This window comes from Poecilia mexicana, unplaced genomic scaffold (genome assembly GCF_051168715.1).
Source record: "Poecilia mexicana isolate PSO_F unplaced genomic scaffold, ASM5116871v1 scaffold_22, whole genome shotgun sequence".
NCBI classification, from domain to species: domain Eukaryota; kingdom Metazoa; phylum Chordata; class Actinopteri; order Cyprinodontiformes; family Poeciliidae; genus Poecilia; species Poecilia mexicana.
The window spans coordinates 25,548,862-25,567,955 of NW_028263391.1; the positions used below are offsets into that span (position 1 = coordinate 25,548,862).

General features: G+C 41.0%; 1 protein-coding gene across 2 annotated transcripts; it reads left to right on the plus strand.

Annotated features, from left to right (window-relative positions):
• Window positions 1-1,639: 1,639 nt before the first annotated feature.
• On the plus strand, window positions 1,640-18,649 carry LOC106912052 (semaphorin-4E-like). 2 transcript variants are annotated; one of them, XM_088002617.1, is made up of 14 exons: window positions 1,640-1,767; window positions 2,081-2,226; window positions 3,279-3,341; window positions 3,427-3,522; window positions 3,709-3,808; window positions 15,404-15,514; window positions 15,604-15,749; window positions 15,827-16,002; window positions 16,273-16,423; window positions 16,499-16,721; window positions 17,519-17,637; window positions 17,708-17,874; window positions 17,949-17,990; window positions 18,082-18,649. In XM_088002617.1, exons 1-14 carry the CDS (start codon window positions 1,671-1,673, stop codon window positions 18,602-18,604), a joined length of 2,160 nt encoding a protein of 719 aa, XP_087858743.1. In that variant the 5' UTR covers window positions 1,640-1,670; the 3' UTR covers window positions 18,605-18,649. The 2 variants fall into 2 exon arrangements, with proteins under 2 accessions (XP_087858743.1, XP_087858744.1); XM_088002618.1 differs by having other exon boundaries at window positions 16,273-16,399; window positions 17,949-17,998; window positions 18,093-18,649.
• Window positions 18,650-19,094: the final 445 nt, after the last annotated feature.

Consider the following 19,094-nt stretch of genomic DNA (forward strand, 5'->3'; position numbering starts at 1 on the left):
AAGAAGAAACTACAACATTTTGCGCTTTAGATTTTAAAAAAACACGTTTGTCTGCAATCTGTTCTACACAAAACTCCTCTGGTGGCAGATTTAGCTTCACCTGTTAAAATTCTGTTAGAAGAAAATCGGTAACACTTTATTTGACGGAGTGTGGATAAGAATGACATGACACTGTCACAAACATAACACCTGTCATGAACATGAGTAAGTCTTCATGCAGTGTTGTGGTCAAGACCACCTTACCCGAGATCGAGTCAAGACCAAGACCAGCGCCCGGCGCTAAATGACACGATAAAATGGTGAAATATGATCAAAAGTGCTTCTCAAATTGATCTCAAAGATCCATTTTCTCATAAAAACACCTAGATATTAAATACTTAATACATTTTTCCAATATTAAATGCAGAACAAACTTTGTTCTGCTTTGCTTTCATCTTTGTGCCATCCTAAAAAGATAACGCCCTGGGTGTTTGCCCATATTGCTCATGTAAGAAACCACCACTGTTGCACCATTAAACATAGCAATTGAGGCAATGCCCTGACGGTAAATAACGCTCAACTATGAACACTGACCAAGGAGCAACAAGCAAGAAGTAACCAAGCACAAGGCGCTCACCGTGACCGTTCTCACCCTCTGTCCTGCTACATGACGCCAGGTAGTCTGACACCATGGCACACATTACAGCTGCCACTTGGAACGAAAATAATCATAGAGCATTGTGCATGCTCTGCATGCTCTTTTGTTCTTGTGTTTTATTTATTTGTTAAACAAATATCAATGTACATAATTACATGAAATAATGATAGCTAATGCAGCTAACCCTTTCTAAGTAAAGAGCCGTGGAGAAGAATCGACTGTTTCTGAATGTCACACATATTGCAGACTTTTGGACACAGCGTTCTCCCATATATGTGACAAGTCAGTCAACACCTCCGCACAATAATTCAGCACAGTGAGTGAGAACTTTTTTCATCACAATGCTTATGTGTCTCTGTACAGCTAGCTTTGCTAACATCACGTCAACGGAGCTTACCTTCTTTTAGCTTCTTTTCTAAGTGACGAAAAAAGTTAGACGTTGTCCCCACTGAGTGTGAAAGCGAAGCGCTGCTGAGTTACAAATAAAAGTTGTAATAAGTTTCGGGGGCAGGGTGCAGTATGAGTTTCAGCAGAGAAATATAATAATTGGAAGAATGGAAAATGGAGTAAAAATGACAAGGTTCCTGCTCCACTGGGAAATACAACAGTACAGTGTTGTGTTGCCACTCCTAAAAGTACATCAGGAGAGCTACTTCTAATATACCTTAATACATTCAGTTAATACAGTACTGTCAGTTAAGGAAGTTTTATTCACCTTTAAACATTGGAACGTTTTTTAAAAATAAACATGTTTTGGTTTCTTGTAGTTATCAGATGTAAATTGCCTTTACATTGCATTTCATTTCCACCTGTTAGAGGTAAGCAAACAGATTTTAGAGAATTAAATGTTATAATCAACCGCTTTCTATAATGCACTTCTTAAAGCTATTTAAATTGTTAAGGATTCTTATTTCATAATTTATGAACCCATAATGTTTCTGTGTGACATGTAATTATTAACCAGGAAATAAACTGCTGCTTCCATAACAACTGCAATAGAAATGTGTTTTTTCTTTCCTTCCTGTCTGAGGTTATGATGCAGAGCCAGGTAGCGCTCCTTTATGTCCTGATCATTATGAGTGAGGGATCAGCCCAAAGCCTGAAACCCCGCCGGAGCGTTTTCTTCTCAGGTGAGCATCTCTGCAGCAGCACTGAAATGTCCAGACCAGTGCAGAAGTATTCACAGTCTGTCGACTTTTCCACATTTTGTCATGTTGCAAACACAAACCTAGAGTTTCATTGTGACTCTGAGTGACAAACCAGCACAAAGAAGTGCATTAAAAAGATGGAAATAATACGAGTGTAGCATGAAGATGCTGTCTACCCCCTCTTACTCTGATATCTTTAAATAAAATGCAGAGAACTGAATTAAATTCAGAGGTTTATGAAAATGCTCTGATTTCAAAAGTAACCTGAGGATGCCGGTTGGATTCCTTCCCTCAGATGTTAACCTGAAGCTGTTTAAGGAGCCTGACTTTGACGGTTTGAGCTCCATGCTGGTGAGAGAAGACATCGGTCTGCTCTTCATCGGAGCCAGAGGAAAGGTCATCACGCTCAGTTTGGATGACATCACTGAGAAGACCAGCGAGGTAGGAACTGGGTCTGGGTGGTGAAACTTCAATGAAATTAAATGCAAAGAGAAACTATGGGGTGGCATTTTGAAAGTTACAGGTAAAAAACTTCAATAATGTGGGTAATTTAACCTGTCAGGACGAAAAAAATGAGGATTCATTTTCCTGTCATGTTATTCATTCATTAGTAAATATCACGGTTTCCAAATATTTAATTAGCAAGCTAAATAGTTTATAAATTACATATTTAGTTAGTTGTGGAGTAAATATGTAGCTTTTAACCAAAGTATTTAGTTTGCTAACTAAATACTTAGATTAAAGCTAAATAATTAGTTAGAAAGCTAAGTAGTACCTAAACTAGTACCTACTAGTGTGTTAGGAAGCAGACTAGTTCCAAACATGTTTAGCTCTACGGCAGTAAATATTTAGTTTACGAACTACATATTTAAATATACACAAATAAGTGTAGCTACGTAGCTAAATATTTATCTCCGGGCTTAATATTTAGTTTGATACTCATCAAATTTTAGTTTTATGCTAGATATTTTGATTGACATCTATATATGCAGTTTGATAATGAAAACATGACTTTGCAAAATTAACCTGCTTTTTTTCCTCTCATGACAAAATAATTAACCCATATTATTGTCATTTATGGTAACACTTTATTTGATGGGGTGTCCATAAGACTTTACCTGACGCTGTCACAAACATGACAGCACCTGTCGTCAGGTTGCAAAGTTCATACTTTCAATGAACTTCTATTGCACCATTAACGCAAATTTGCATTAAAAGTGTCATTATTTAACGAATAACACTTCATGACAACAGTCAGACATTCATAAAGACTCCTGCATATTTATGACAGATCTTATGTCACGTTTATGACAGTGTCATGTCAGTCTTATGCACAGCCCGTCAAATAAAGTGTTAGCCAGTTTATTGTTGACTGCGTAACTTTAATGGCACCCCATAAAATGCACTTTTTTACTTTCATATTAAAAAGACACAAAGGAACTTCACAAACATTTCCTGAAAGCCACATGGAGTTCTTGATTGATATCTTTTAGACTAACTGGATGGCAAGCTCTGAAGACAAAATCGAGTGCCAGAAGAAAGGCAAGAGCATCGAGGTACACTACAGCACATTAAAATAAATTATAAGTTTTTCCCCTCAGTTTTACAGTCTGTTTATAGAAATAGCTGTCCTTCTAACAGGAATGTGACAACTACATCAGGATGATGCACACTCTGGATGATGGCAGAGTTCTGGCTTGTGGAACCAAGGCATTCGAACCTACCTGCACACACCTGGTACGTTCCTCCCATACCTAAGGCTGGAGTCGTTGTCCTGTAGTTCCAGAACCATCGGCTGGGCAGTTGCTGTGTAGGAGGAATTTAGTTTATTGCAATAAAACAGGAAAGGATGTAAAAACATGCAGTTGCATGGAAAAATAAGTAGTATCATTTCTAAATCATTATAAATTGATATTTTTACAGATGGTCAACGAAGGACATATCACCATGGAGGACACAACTCACAGTGGCAGAGGGAAAATTCCCTTTGACCCCGAAGAAAAATTTGCCTCCATGATGAATGGTTGGTGCAACACTTTTTATCCCAGGCCTAATGATGTTTCGCTCAGTATCTCAGTGCTTCCTGGTCTGGATTCATCATGTCTTATGTTCTTGTGTAAATTGGCCTGGACTCCTTATGTTGTGTGTCCTGTGTGGACCGTAACAGTTCTTGACCAAACAGCAGGTGTGCATCGAGAAATGTCATCCTGTGAAATGTTTAGTTGTTCTCCGACGTCTCCACGGTCGTACGTTTACTTAGACCTACATAAAATATCAACCAGTGAACCTGCACTGTTTCTACTTCCCAGATTGCTTTCTCATCTTGATGCTTCAAAGCCTGAAGAGCAGACAAAGTTAGCAATGTTTAGATCTATCAGCTTCTGAAAGCTACTTTTAAACTCAGCTAGGCTTTTTATTAGTTCACCACAAATTTATCTTTTGGGAAATTATGGGGTGCAGTGTCTAGAGTTACACACAAATATTAACAATAATTTCACATAATATTTCATTTTAATTTTTATGGAATTCACTCAATTTTAAGAATGAAAAGGTTTTGTAACAACAAAATGAATGAAAAAGGCAAGAAGAAATATAAACTTATTCTTGTGAAAAGTAAATTAGCTATTCAGCTCAGGAGAGTATAACAGACATACTTCACATACTCAACAAAACATTTAGCACTGCCGTATCGCTTCAACGTAATGATTTTCAATGATTTGGGTATTTTAGCCTGCCATCTGAGAAAGAAATACGAGTTCAGTTTTTATTCATTAATAAATGCCACAGTTTCACTCCAACAAGCTACATATTTAGGTTAGCTTGTTAAACTAAATATCCAACTAAACTGCTAACTAAATACGTAGCGTGTAGTGAACTTGAAGCTAAATATTTAGCTAGCTCAGATCTAAATGTTTAACAAATATACAAATTCACTTGCCAATAACTGGAAACAGACTAACAAAAAAATTTGGGTCCTGGGAAACTTTTTACAAATTCCTGCTTTCAAATTGCTACATGTTGCCTCTTTGTCATTGTTTGTTCTTGTCCAAATTCTCAACTTTAAACAAAGGACTAACCATTTTAAAGGCGAAGCAGACATTAACCCAGTGGTTCCCAAACTTTTTCCGCCCCCCCATGGATTGCAAATCAAATAGCTGTCTGGTTATGTGTGGGGGGGAAGAGGGTTCTTAGAGACTCCCTTTCTCTAAGAACAGGGTCAAAATGAATGTACGTAGCTGGACATAGACAACAACATTGGTAGCCTACAGCAGTGTTTTTCAACCACTGTTCCGCGGCACACTAGTGTGCCGTGAGTGATCGTCAGGTGTGCCGTGGAAATTATCCAATTTCACCTATGGTACCGTATTTTCCGGACTATAAGCTGCTACTTTTTTCCTAAACTTTGAACCATTGTAGCCCGGTGCGGCTTTTCTGTGTATTTTTCTTCAACCACCAGGGGGCTCTCTAGCAGGAAGTGAATCATTAGAAGTCATAATTGGAAATCAAAGAAGAACGCGCTAATTTTCATTTTGAACAACCACATGCTAGCAGCAGGCACGACGGAGAAATGTTTTCAAACTCATATGATGCAGCTTTTAAGTTGAGGACTGTCGATCTGGCAGTACAAGAGGGAAATAAAGCCGCTGCACTTCAGCTCGGTGTGAACGAAACCACGGTTCGGCTTTGGAGACTGAGGGCTTTGTCCTTAATAAATCCTGCAGATTTATTAGGACGCAGCCCTCTGCCGGGTCCTTATGAAAAACCGAGAGTAGCTTCCAGTTTTTTTTTTTTGTTTTTTTTAAATGAAGGTGCTAGTATGGTGCGCTCTATAGTCCAAAAAATACGGTAATTGGTTGTAAAATATTTTTTGAAAATGAATTATCTGCAAATAATGCCATCTTCGAGCGTCTGCTGTAGTAGTAACTAGCAGTGTAATCATGTAATTTTCTTACCACTAGATGGCAGTAGGTACAGAGCATTTTACATTAAAACAAGAGAATTAGTGATGCATGAACGTTCCAGGTAGCGGTGAGAGCATCGTATCTAGAAAGACTGACGACAGTGATGGAAAAGACAGTGAAGCTCAGCAGTAGTTGGAAAGAACATGGGTCCATTTCCCACAACATGTCTGTGTGTCCAGCTTCTCAAGCCTGGATACTATAAAAACTAAAACCAGAGAGAGACAGAGCTGTTGAGGAAGAGCTTTGTCTTTCTTCAATTTCTGCCAGGAAATCGGCTGTTTTCACCCAAACATGCACAGGTTTCACAGTAGATGGGTAAAATATACAGATATGGACATTTTGTACATGCAACTCTTCATATTGTAATAGTGAAATGTTTCCCAAATATTATTGCTTCTTTCAGAATAAGAATTATTTTCTATATTCAGGCTATAAGAATGCTTGTGAAATAGTTTGTAAAACACTTTGAAATTTTCTACAACTTCTTTAAATTTAAGACCACAGTGTTGTGGGACTGTTCAGGTGTATTTTTGAAGTGGACATGTTACATGAAATAAGAAATGTAAAATGTGATAAAAATACATTTTGTGTATATTTGATTTCTATTCAAGACATTTTGATAAGAATGACTATATGTAATATAGGCAACTACAGAGTGTCTTTGTTTACATTTTTGGTTGGTGGTGTGCCTCGAGATTTTTTTCAATTAAAACAGTACCTTGGCTCAAAATAGGTTTTTCAACCTATACACTGGCCTACAGGCTACATGTTAAGCTTAAGGTTCTGTATTGATGTTAGCTAGTCATCTTTTAGCTAACATTACCTGCATCCAACAGCTTCACTCAACTCAGTCGGTTAGTTTGGAGGAAAAAACTGTGAAAAGTTCTTTGCGTTTTGCTGGTTTGCTGCCGTGATTCTAACACAAACCTACGTAGCTCCGCCCAGCAGCAGCAGGTCTCCTTCACAGGTGGAAACCCAGCGCGAGCGTCGTAGCGCTCATGTTGCGTTTAAAGGCGGCTCGGAAAAACAGGTTACAGCATGTTAACAACGGATTAAACAGTTTTAACTGCTGATAAAAGTGACAGAGGACACAGATATGGGAAGTGTGGAAGCCTACTGTATCAGACTGACAGGAATAACAGAGAGTTGGCCATTCTAAGGTAAAAACCCAGCGCATACAGTGTTCATGTTTTTTTTTTCCATGTTTTTTCATCCAGACGGCTTCCCGTGCCCCCCTGCAATGGCACGGCGCCCCCCCTAGGGGGCGCACCCACAGTTTGGGAACCTCTGCATTAACCAATGGATCGACAGCAGCAGTGATGCATCAGCTTTCAAATATTTAATCTCACCAGCAGGATTTGATATAGAAGATCTCAACGCCTTTTTTATATTTAGTAATATTCTTCACAGTACCAGAATGTTCACATAACTTTTATACTTTTGGCTGTCTGAGGATACATTTTGAACATTAAATCAGGTGTTATGATCAGTTACTCAGTACACAGGATGGAAAATGGGATTTTCGACAGCTATTGACACCTAGTTCTGCCGTGCGCATGGAGATTGAGGGCTATCGGCAAGAGGTTTTTGTCAGAGTGGAAAATGGTAGAGCACTGCCAAGAATGGTCAGAAACGCTGTGTGTCCGTGTTCCCCTATCACCCCCTCCCCTTGGGCCTAGCAGAGGTTTTCGTATTTAAATGAAGTTGCTGAGAGCCATGCAAATGCAAATCAACTGTTGAGCACCGGCCTTTTGACTCTCATTCCTTTTGTAGCTAAACCATTTTACCTTCTGTTCACCTGTTTACTAGACCCAGGACCTGGCCAAAACCCCTCAGTGTTATTGAGAAATAATGAGATTTAAGTATAAAACAGACATTAATGCTGAAAATGTTCTAATGTTACAAAGTCACACAAATGGAACAAATTTAGTGTGACATTCTGAATACACTTAGCTCAACTTAGGGATGTAACCTTAACACTAAAGTGTTGATATCAAAGTACAATTTTCAGGGTAAATCTGATGATATATTGTCAACATTGCATGTCTGTCAAGCTCATCCAAGATTGTGTGGTGGAATGCAGACCGAAGTGTTTCTGCCGACGTGAAAACACTGAGCTTCACATAAAGCATCGGTTGTGTCATCATGACAAAGTTCCAATCATTTGCACATGTAATATTTTGGTCATTAAAGTATCACAGGCAGATGTTCATGGCATACTAAGTTGTTGTTGACTCTTCTTTAACTGTCTCCTAATCTGGACTTTGTGATTAAACATTCTCAGTATTTAATCACAAACACTGGAATACTGGCTCAAAAAAGCCTGTATTCCACCATGTACTCCTTCAAATGGAGATGTAAATACATGTTGGTGTTGCAGTGCAATGGGCCAAACAGTTTATCACATTTTGAGACGTCTGTAGGTATTGTTCAGTTATAGAAGTATGCCATGAAGAAGTATGTTTGGAGACAGAATATTAAAACAATAATCTATCTTATCCATTAAAATATATTTTACATGTGTGTTAGGAGCACTGAAAAACTTAGTTTGGTTGAATTGATGATGTAAAAGCAGAATATGCATGATTACATACAGTAGACTATAGTGAAACCTGATCTTACTTTGACATTCCTCCCATCTGAAGATTCCAGAGTGGTTCATTGTATATAAAGTATTTTTGTGAATAATATTCAAACTAATGTTAATGTTCACTGATTGCTTGAAAGACCCAGAGTCGTGCTATGTTGGACCCAGAGTCGTGCTATGTTGGACCCAGAGTCGTGCTATGTTGGACCCAGAGTCGTGCTATGTTGGACCCAGAGTCGTGCTATGTTGGACCCAGAGTCGTGCTATGTTGGACCCAGAGTCGTGCTATGTTGGACCCAGAGTCGTGCTATGTTGGACCCAGAGTCGTGCTATGTTGGACCCAGAGTCGTGCTATGTTGGACCCAGAGTCGTGCTATGTTGGACCCAGAGTCTTGCTATGTTGGACCCAGAGTCGTGCTATGTTGGAGTGGTAGTGACACCGTTCCACATCACAATACAGGACTTAAACTACAGATGATTGATCAGTATTCAGTTGCTTAACTCTCGAGTTTAAATTGAAGAACAAAATGGTTGAAAGTATGTGATACCTTCTGATGGAGTATAAACATTTGTATTCCTTTTTTAAAGTTTTGTTAGTTAAGCACTAAATATAACTCACGGATTATGAATCATTATATTCTGTATAAACTAAAAAGGACACAGCTCAAAGTAGAATTGAGTAAATAAACATCTACACATTTTAAAACATTTTAGCAATTAATTATAATAAAAATAAAATATACTGTCAGGTAACTTTTGAAAAAATAACTTTTAGAATGTATTTTTCTTCTGTCAACTTTCATTTAACACTCCAGTCCAGTTGGTGGCAGTAATGCGCTTTCATAGTCGGTCAAGCAGCCGCCATTAAACTCCAGAGGAAGATTTGCACCGGCTAATGCTAAACCCAACATGAACGAAAATGCCCGTGCGTTGTGTGAAATGGTGGAAAAAGTCCTATTTCACGGAGTTACTTTTTCAGTATCGTTTTGATATTAAGCAACGTCCCGGCGGAAAACAACAGATGACACCGCGGCGGTCCAACAGGCCGAACTCACGGTAAGAAAGCTTTTATGAATAGCGAGGCGAGTTGCTTTGTTTGTTTCTTACAGAAAGCGGTCTGTCGTTTTCATAATGTCAAAACAAGTGTAGGGAGAGATTTCGTATTGTATTTTTTATTACATGTGATGTTCTGAACTCTTAAAAATACTCGCGTCTTTTATTTTTTCAGACCTGAAAAATGGCCAAGGCTCCACAGCCAGGCCTCAGACCACGGTGCCGAGGCGCTCTGACGGAGTCCACCAGGACGAGGAGAAATTCAGTAAGTTATGATTTCACATTTAGTCAATAGTGAAGACTCGCATATTTGAAAGGAAAAGTGGTTATTTTATTTGATTTATTTTGCTATAACGCAGTGCAGCAAGGCAGAGTGTGGAAAGCAGTAGAATCGACAACATGGCGGACGGAGGACGGCGCCATGAAGCCGGTATGTATTATGTACAGTCACTGCGTTGATTCCCGACTGTATAATGGTTGGTTGAGAATAATTTTAACTTATTTACTTATGTATTTTTCAGAAAGCAATATATTTTTGCTACAATACTTTTTTAATTTTACATTTATTTCCAGACACTCCACAGAATGGGAGTCACATTTGTGTCAATCAGACTCTTCAGGAACGTCCTGATGTCCGTGACGAGGACAGAGACGCAACTGTGTGTGAGTATCTACTATTTCAGAATGTTGATGATATTTTATGCTTCAATATTGTTTATGTACATAATGTAATTATGCTATGTATTGACAATGCACAAAAATGTTTTCCAGCTGCATCCAGGACCGACTGCCAGTCATCTGGATGTAGCTATAGAAAGAAGCAGGTAAGACCTAGAGATGTCACAAATCCTTGAATGATTAAAGCACTGTGATTTATTAAAATCCATCAAGGCAAATTATCTGCCTCAAAGTTTGTTGAATTATGTTTTACTATTTACTACCAACTGCTTTTAATTATTTTTTCTTCCAATTGTTTCCAAGTGTTTTCTCTTTTTCATTAAAGTTTTTATTTTTTGTAAGAATGTATTAATGTGTTTTTTGTTTCTTTGTTTTAATGTCTTATGTGTGCATGCTAAGCGGGAAGTTGCCAAATCATTTCACTGTAGTTTCATAATGACAAAAAGATGACATAATGATTGTCTGTTCTGTATTAACAGCTGATGGAGGAAGGCAGAGAGTAGTGGCAGCAGAGGAGGTGGCATTCTGGGAGGATGGCAGCTATGAGGGGGTGTCAGGATGGACTGTGGTGAGGTTGAGACCCCAAGTTCCTCCAACCAGGAGCTCAGTGACGTTGGGCCTACAAGACAGGAAGAGACTTCGGGCCTACGCTGCAGGAGAGACGTCGGGTCTAAGCTACAGGAGAGACGTCGGATCTAAGCTACAGGAGAGACGTCGGATCTAAGCTACAGGAGAGACGTCGGGCCTAAGCTACAGGAGAGACGTCGGGCCTAAGCTGCAGGAGAGACGTCGGATCTAAGCTACAGGAGAGACGTCGGGCCTAAGCTGCAGGAGAGACGTCGGATCTAAGCTACAGGAGAGACGTCGGGTCTAAGCTACAGGAGAGACGTCGGGTCTAAGCTACAGGAGAGACGTCGGATCTAAGCTACAGGAGAGACGTCGGATCTAAGCTACAGGAGAGACGTCGGGCCTAAGCTACAGGAGAGACGTCGGGCCTAAGCTGCAGGAGAGACGTCGGATCTAAGCTACAGGAGAGACGTCGGGCCTAAGCTGCAGGAGAGACGTCGGATCTAAGCTACAGGAGAGACGTCGGGTCTAAGCTACAGGAGAGACGTCGGGTCTAAGCTACAGGAGAGACGTCGGGTCTAAGCTACAGGAGAGACGTCGGGTCTAAGCTACAGGAGAGACGTCGGGCCTAAGCTACAGGAGAGATGTCGGGTCTAAGCTACAGGAGAGACGTCGGGCCTACGCTACAGGAGAGACGTCGGGTCTAAGCTACAGGAGAGACGTCGGGCCTAAGCTACAGGAGAGACTTCGGGCCTACGCTACAGGAGAGACGTCGGGTCTAAGCTACAGGAGAGACGTCGGGCCTAAGCTACAGGAGAGATGTCGGGTCTAAGCTACAGGAGAGACTTCGGGCCTACGCTGCAGGAGAGACGTCGGGCCTAAGCTGCAGGAGAGACGTCGGATCTAAGCTACAGGAGAGACGTCGGGCCTAAGCTGCAGGAGAGACGTCGGGTCTAAGCTACAGGAGAGACGTCGGATCTAAGCTACAGGAGAGACGTCGGGTCTAAGCTACAGGAGAGACGTCGGGTCTAAGCTACAGGAGAGACGTCGGGCCTAAGCTACAGGAGAGACGTCGGATCTAAGCTACAGGAGAGACGTCGGGCCTAAGCTGCAGGAGAGACGTCGGGTCTAAGCTACAGGAGAGACGTCGGATCTAAGCTACAGGAGAGACGTCGGGTCTAAGCTACAGGAGAGACGTCGGATCTAAGCTACAGGAGAGACGTCGGGCCTAAGCTGCAGGAGAGACGTCGGGTCTAAGCTACAGGAGAGACGTCGGATCTAAGCTACAGGAGAGATGTCGGGTCTAAGCTACAGGAGAGACGTCGGGTCTAAGCTACAGGAGAGACGTCGGATCTAAGCTACAGGAGAGACGTCGGGTCTAAGCTACAGGAGAGACGTCGGGCCTACGCTACAGGAGAGACGTCGGGCCTACGCTACAGGAGAGACGTCGGGTCTAAGCTACAGGAGAGACGTCGGGTCTAAGCTACAGGAGAGACGTCGGATCTAAGCTACAGGAGAGACGTCGGGTCTAAGCCACAGGAGAGACGTCGGGCCTAAGCTACAGGAGAGACGTCGGGTCTAAGCTACAGGAGAGACGTCGGGTCTAAGCCACAGGAGAGACGTCGGGTCTAAGCTACAGGAGAGACGTCGGATCTAAGCTACAGGAGAGACGTCGGATCTAAGCTACAGGAGAGACGTTGGGCCTAAGCTACAGGAGAGACGTCGGATCTAAGCTACAGGAGAGACGTCGGGCCTGTCCTGAACGCAGCATAATGTTGGATCATGTTTGGACAAAAAAAAACACACAAAAACACTCCCAGATGGTCCAGAAATGGACAAGCATTTATGTCTCATTTTGTGTGCAAACAGTAAAAAAATAAATAAAATGAACACGTTGCATATAAGCAATATCAAATGAATATATTTTAATACAGCATTTATTTTTTATATAGATTTTTTAAATGCAGTGTTAAAAATATTAATGATTGGGGCGGGGTTTATTCATAAAGACATAAGTGCTGTCCAATGGGCACACATCAACCAACCAATCACATGTCAATGATGAACTGTGATGTCATTGTCTTTCATCCAATGACTGAGAATCCTCGTGGGTCTGCTGAAGCACCTTTGCATATGGTAGGCTATTCGTATGCTAAGTAGAGTCGTTAACACCGCCCGCTGCCCCGCAACGCCACTCCCCCTTCCTGGGATTCCGCAATCGACAGAATTCGACTCAATTGAGTGAAAATGCAAAACTGTCGATTGCTGTCGATATCTGTCGCTGACTAGCTGAGTTTGCGCCAGAATACAGGGTCAAAAATCCCACTTTTCGACCTGTGGTACTTGAGCAGTTTACCAAATACTTTTTACACTTGCTTAATTAAACATGTTTAAGGTGTGCTGCTCTGATTAAAGTACAATTTTGGAATACTCTAACAAACTATGCATGAATGATTGCTCTACGGATCACTTTTTAAAAACAATGAACATCGCCATAAAATAATGTCTATCACTGCACGTCTCACCCCATGAAAGTCCCCCGCGCCGTGAGGAGCGTCCCTTATTTTAATTTCTGAAAGGTGGCAACCCTAACACTGCTGCGTCCTAAAAAAGGAATTAGACCAGAGGATACTTACTTATACTTATCTACCAACCCTGAACAGGAAGTATCTAGTTTATTTACTTTGGATCAACATTATTAGCTTTTTCTTCTTTTTTTTGGTTTGTTGTTTTGTTTCAAAAGAAATTGCTTTACAGGATTGTTGCTGAAAATGTGCTATATAAATAAAATTACCTTTACCTAGTGACCAGAGGTATGTTTATCAGTTAAACATGAAGAAAGACAATAAAGTCTTTCTTCTCGAGCCTCCCCTGACACCTCACCATTTCTCCCTGGGGGCACGTGCCTCATTATTTGAGAAGTACTAATCTAATGAGCATTTTCTCTAGATGAGTTTCTCTGATTGTAAGTTTGTTCTAATTCCCGTTTAACCAGACAGATAGACAGACAGGGCAAGGAAAAGAGGAAAAGTCACATCAGGGAAGTATGCACATGTAGCAACATTCAGATGATACATTGACATGAGTGAAAGGTTGTGACATCACGGAGTGTATCTGTTTGCTGTGTTTGTGTATTGCATTTGTATGTCCATGACCCATGTAGCTCAGTCTCCCAAGCAACAGTCTCTGATATGATGGTGTTATCTAAGACCAAGTCCTTGGGAGTGCTCTGCTCCACAGTGACATGGATGACTTCAGAAGGGAATGAGGCAGGAAGGAGAGTCTTGGTTTACATATCTTTGAGTAGATTTGAGATAGCCAGTCCAAGGCCAACACAGGGGAGCCAGTACGGATACAGAATGTTTTAGGTTGGGAGGCTTTAAATTTCAATCTTCCCTAAAGTCTTACCGAAACTTTCCATTCATCCAAATTAGTGTGGCCATTCCACAAGAAATAAACTAGCAACTTTTCCAAGATCGATTCCATCCTTCTAGTGAGCATTAGAGTCCTCAGCTGGTCTGCGAGTCTCAGTAAGAATCGGATCCAACCTGCATCTCTGACCCACAGCATGTCAGTTTTAGTGTTTGCTAGTCGGCCAAATTTTTTGATATACCAGGTATCCACAAGGTCTAAACAGCAGAAATTCTGTTATGAATCCAAATAAACCCAGGATGTATCCTGTTTGGTGTGTCCCAGCAGGACAAGTAGACTCTCTTGTGCCCAGTTTTCTCATTGAGAAAATTTGATCAACTGCATTGAGAGACCAGTTGACCAGATCCATAATTTGAAGATTTGGAGGATGTACAAAAAAAGGCTCCAAAAAAAAAGCAGCACAAAAACAGAGGAAGCAGGGCAATCATGGGCAGGAAGGGAGCAGAGGAAAAAAGCATCCGCCTTCACCGAGAAATAGAAAGAGAAAAAACCCCAGCATCTGTCCTTAGCCATCTATCTCCAAAGCTTTTTAAATGGGATTCAAATCAAGAAGGCATGCAGGGTGATCCAAAAGAGGGATGTTTTTTTTCTCATAAAGGACGTCTGTTGTGAAACCCAGTGTGGTCCTGCAACATCTCCAGTGAGAAATCTTTCTATGCAGATTCTTCTATCAGAGTCCAATGTCTTGGTGTACCTTGCAAGGTTCAAACAGGCAGGTGGGGAAGGAGGCAGATCCCGTCATCATGAGAAGACCCTTCATTTAGATCTTCAAAGGCTGTCCGTTGCACCGTCTGGTTTTGTGGCAATGACAGGTTTTACCATTTGGGATTTTTGTCCCCAAAAAAGGACCAGGGTTTGGTAACAGTGCAGTGTGAAAAAGAACCACAGCAGCTGAAAATTTAACTTTGATTGGCCTCCAACCAATCCGAGTCCACTGGGCTATGAGGTTTTAAAACAGCCTTACTGTGTCCAACGTCTTTGATGATGGAGATTTCTTGCTTGCCATCTTCTGACAGGAAGTCTTTTTGTCTTCAGGAGGTCATAACAGCATGAATGCAAATCCGATGTTTTTTTGTTTTGTTTTTTTGGTTTTCAACATTTAATCAGCTGATAACAGCCTGTTTAACTTTATTTCTTTTTTTCTCTTGGTCACATTTTGAAGCTCTATCTAAATCTAGCTTTTATCCAGCAGGAGACATCTTCACCGCATCCAGTTTTTTTCTCCAATAGTAAATAGCTGCAAAACTAGATTCATGGTTCCAGTAGTTCCACACATGCTGAAGGAATGTTTTTGTAATGATTTCAAACATTGTAAAACCTTTTCCTCTGCTATCAACAGAAAACACATTATATACCGCTGCTTCTATAAACTTCCTGGGATTAGCAAAGATTTTCCAAAGACATGGGGAGAATCCCATCAGGACTGAAGAGAAACAATCTTGGCTCAATGGTGAGGTGACCATTTGACCCAGTTAGTGTCTTTTCCATTGAAATCACCCAGCAAAACCTGATCCCATGTTTGAAATGATCTGAACTCAGACCCCCAGATGATTTCCATACACATGGCTGAAATGAACAAAGTTTCAGAGAACGACGAGGACAGCAACGTGTTCTTGTTCCTCACTGAGAATGCTGTCGAAGAACGACACGGGCTGCGACTGTCAAGAGTTGCACGAGTGTGTAAAGTACGTCTCTAAATGTTAAACTTCCCTTAAAACACCACATGAGTCAGTATTAAAGTCTGACATTTGTGCCGATTCAGAGCGACGTGGGAGGTTTGAGAGCTTTGCATAGAAAGTGGACTTCTTTCCTGAAAGCCCGTCTGGACTGCCCGTTTGGAGACGAAGGTTCACAGTCTCTGGTGCAGGACGTCTTTTTTCTACAAGATGAAAACAACTTGAAGGACAGTGTCTTCTACGCAACATTCACCTCAAACTTGTAAGTCATGTCTCCTCATGTTTCAATGTTGATAGTATTCAGACTTTAGCCTCTTAATCTCCAGCTTTATGATTTTACTGTTTTCTAAACTTACGTATACCACACCTGCAAGTGAGAAATGGAGAAAATGAACACAGAACTGGCAGGAGGTCAGGGTAGCTTCTGTATAAACTGAGTAGCCTAAACCCCACTATTTCTGATGTGGCAGTCTCCCTTGTGTCCAGGGTTAATATTGTTTCTGAGCTGGTAGTAACAGGACCTCCTTTGCAGGAAGCCGTCCAGTTCCTGCAGTCAGTTCGCTGTCTGCGCCTACAAGCTGTCAGACATCCAGCAAGTTTTCAGAGGGAACTTTCTGACCTTGAGTGATTCTGGCTGCTGGACGAGGTACACAGGATCAGTGCCTACCCCCTACCCTGGTTCGGTAAGCACCAAACAAAAGTAAAATAAAAGCAATAGAAATGATCCACCTCATGTAATCTCTGATCTGTATTATCAGTGTATCAATGATGAAATGCGAGCCAAAGGTGTGAAGACCTCTCATGACCTCCCAGACACAACCCTGGACTTTGTGAAGAACCACCCTCTGATGGAGAAAGCGGTGACCCCGATCACTGGGAGGCCCCTGCTGGTCCGGTCTACAGCCCAGTTCTCCAGAATCGTTGTTGACAAAGTAACCTCTCTGGATGGACAGCAGCACATCATCATGCTTATTGGCAACAGTAAGTAACTGGATCATACATGATGACTTAACACATCTTGGCGTTGTTGGCAGGATCAGACTGGACAATGGCTGTATTGGCCAATGAACAGGCAAAAACTACATGCAGTTTCACTGTGAATGTAAGAGAGATGTGTGTGGGACTGTTTGTATACTTACACTGTAAAACATTTACCAATAATACTTTGATTTAGTTTGCCTGTCATAGAGGGAAAAACATATTTTTATTAGGTTATTCATACAAAAATCTCATAGTTCCAAATTAGATATTTCATTCACAAACTAAATATGTAGCTTGCAGATCAAGTCTTTAAGTAGATAGCTAAATATTAAGTTCATGAACTAAATATTTAACTTACCTAAATAAATAGTTCTTAATTAAATATTTTTATGAACAAGCAGAATATTTAGTTTAAACCTAAAAATGTATTTTTGAAATTTAATATTTGCTAAGCTGAATATGTAGCTTGCTAGCTATTTAGGAGGCTAACTAAATACTTACTTAGAAAGGTTAATATTTAGTTAACAAGCAAAATATGTATGCCCAAGCTAAATATTTAGTTTGGAAAGTAACTATTTAATTTGGCACTCAATGGTTAGTTTGTAACTGTGACATTTACAAATGAATAAATCAGATGGTAAAAATTATTTAAAAAATTAGCCCCGATATTCTTTTTCTGACTGGCTAAATAAACCAAAACATTGCTGTTTTGGTTTATTTAATTAGTTTTTCGGCTGTTTAATTTTGCAAACGTTACCCTGTAGAAACCAGAGTTAACCTCTGGTTTGGTCCTCTAGACTCTGGTTGGCTGCAGAAGGTGGTGTGGTCTGAAAATGATGGAGGGCGAATCATTGAGGAGTTGCAGCTGTTTCAGGATCCTCAGCCCATTCGCTTCCTTCAGCTCTCCTCTAGAAGCGTAGGTTACAGCAACATGTCTGTAGACTAAATGGACCTGGAGCTAACCTTTGAACTCTGATGATCTGCAGGGTCAGCTGTACAGCGCAACTAGAACTGCTGTTGCTCAGCTCAGTGTGAGGGACTGCAGCCGCTACACATCCTGTGATGACTGCCTTATAGCCAGAGATCCATACTGCGGCTGGGACCATCTCAGAGGCCTGTGTGCTGCTGTTGCTGGTGCTTCAAACTCCTCCATGTACGTCGCACTAACTAAGACATGTTCGCTGTGTGCTGCCTTTATAATCAGAGGATTTCATTTATTTGTGGCAGGATCCAGAACCTCATTGATGGTGATGTTGAAATTTGCCCAAGCTTTAAATGCAAGTATTCGCCACATAAAGCTCTTGACACACATTTACCTTAGCGAGGAGAGTAGTAGGATAATTTTTATGGCTGTTTTGGCTTCTCCTACAGTGTCAAAGCAGATTACTGACATCCACCTCACAGTTGACGTCGCACAGTTCCTCCCCTGCTCCCCTGATACCAATCTCCCCGTCAGCTGGAGGTTCTCTGGTAACATCCTTGAGCCCGGTCCCCGACACATTCTGCTCAGCCAGGGACTCGTTTTAACACCTTCCTCCACTGATGAAGGCCTTTACACCTGTGAGACAGTGGAAGTAGTTAAAGGCAGAGAGCACAGGAAGGTGGTGATCCAGTACAACGTTAAGATTTCAGAGGGTGGGGTGAACTGGATTCAGGCTCTATTTACCTACATTTTAGCTTTTATTTGTTTGCTGTGTTTAAAGCTCATCAGCTACTTATGCTGGAAGCACAAAACTCGAAACCATGTTGGCAGTACCAGTGAGAGTAACGCTAGCAGTGAGCAATCAGAGGGAAAGACGGGGTCCTGCAGCTGTGGGAGTGATCCTGGTACTGAGAAAACCATACCAAGTTGGGTGAAAGAGAGAGAAAGATATACTGTTTAAATCAGATTTCTGTTCGATAACGGAACAACCCACCGCGGTTACACTTGTGCATCACTGCCACCAACTCTGTAAAAATAAATGAAGAAAATTATTAAAGTGTTGTTATCTATGCTTGTAACTAAGGTTAAAATGATTAATTGGGTGAATCGATTATTGATATCATTACTTAATTTAGTAATTGATTAATTGTTAACTGGTGTATACAGGTTGTAAAAGTCAGCTTGTCAAAAGAACAACACAGAGCACTAATTAAGAAGAAACTACAACATTTTGCGCTTTAGATTTTAAAAAAACACGTTTGTCTGCAATCTGTTCTACACAAAACTCCTCTGGTGGCAGATTTAGCTTCACCTGTTAAAATTCTGTTAGAAGAAAATCGGTAACACTTTATTTGACGGAGTGTGGATAAGAATGACATGACACTGTCACAAACATAACACCTGTCATGAACATGAGTAAGTCTTCATGCAGTGTTGTGGTCAAGACCACC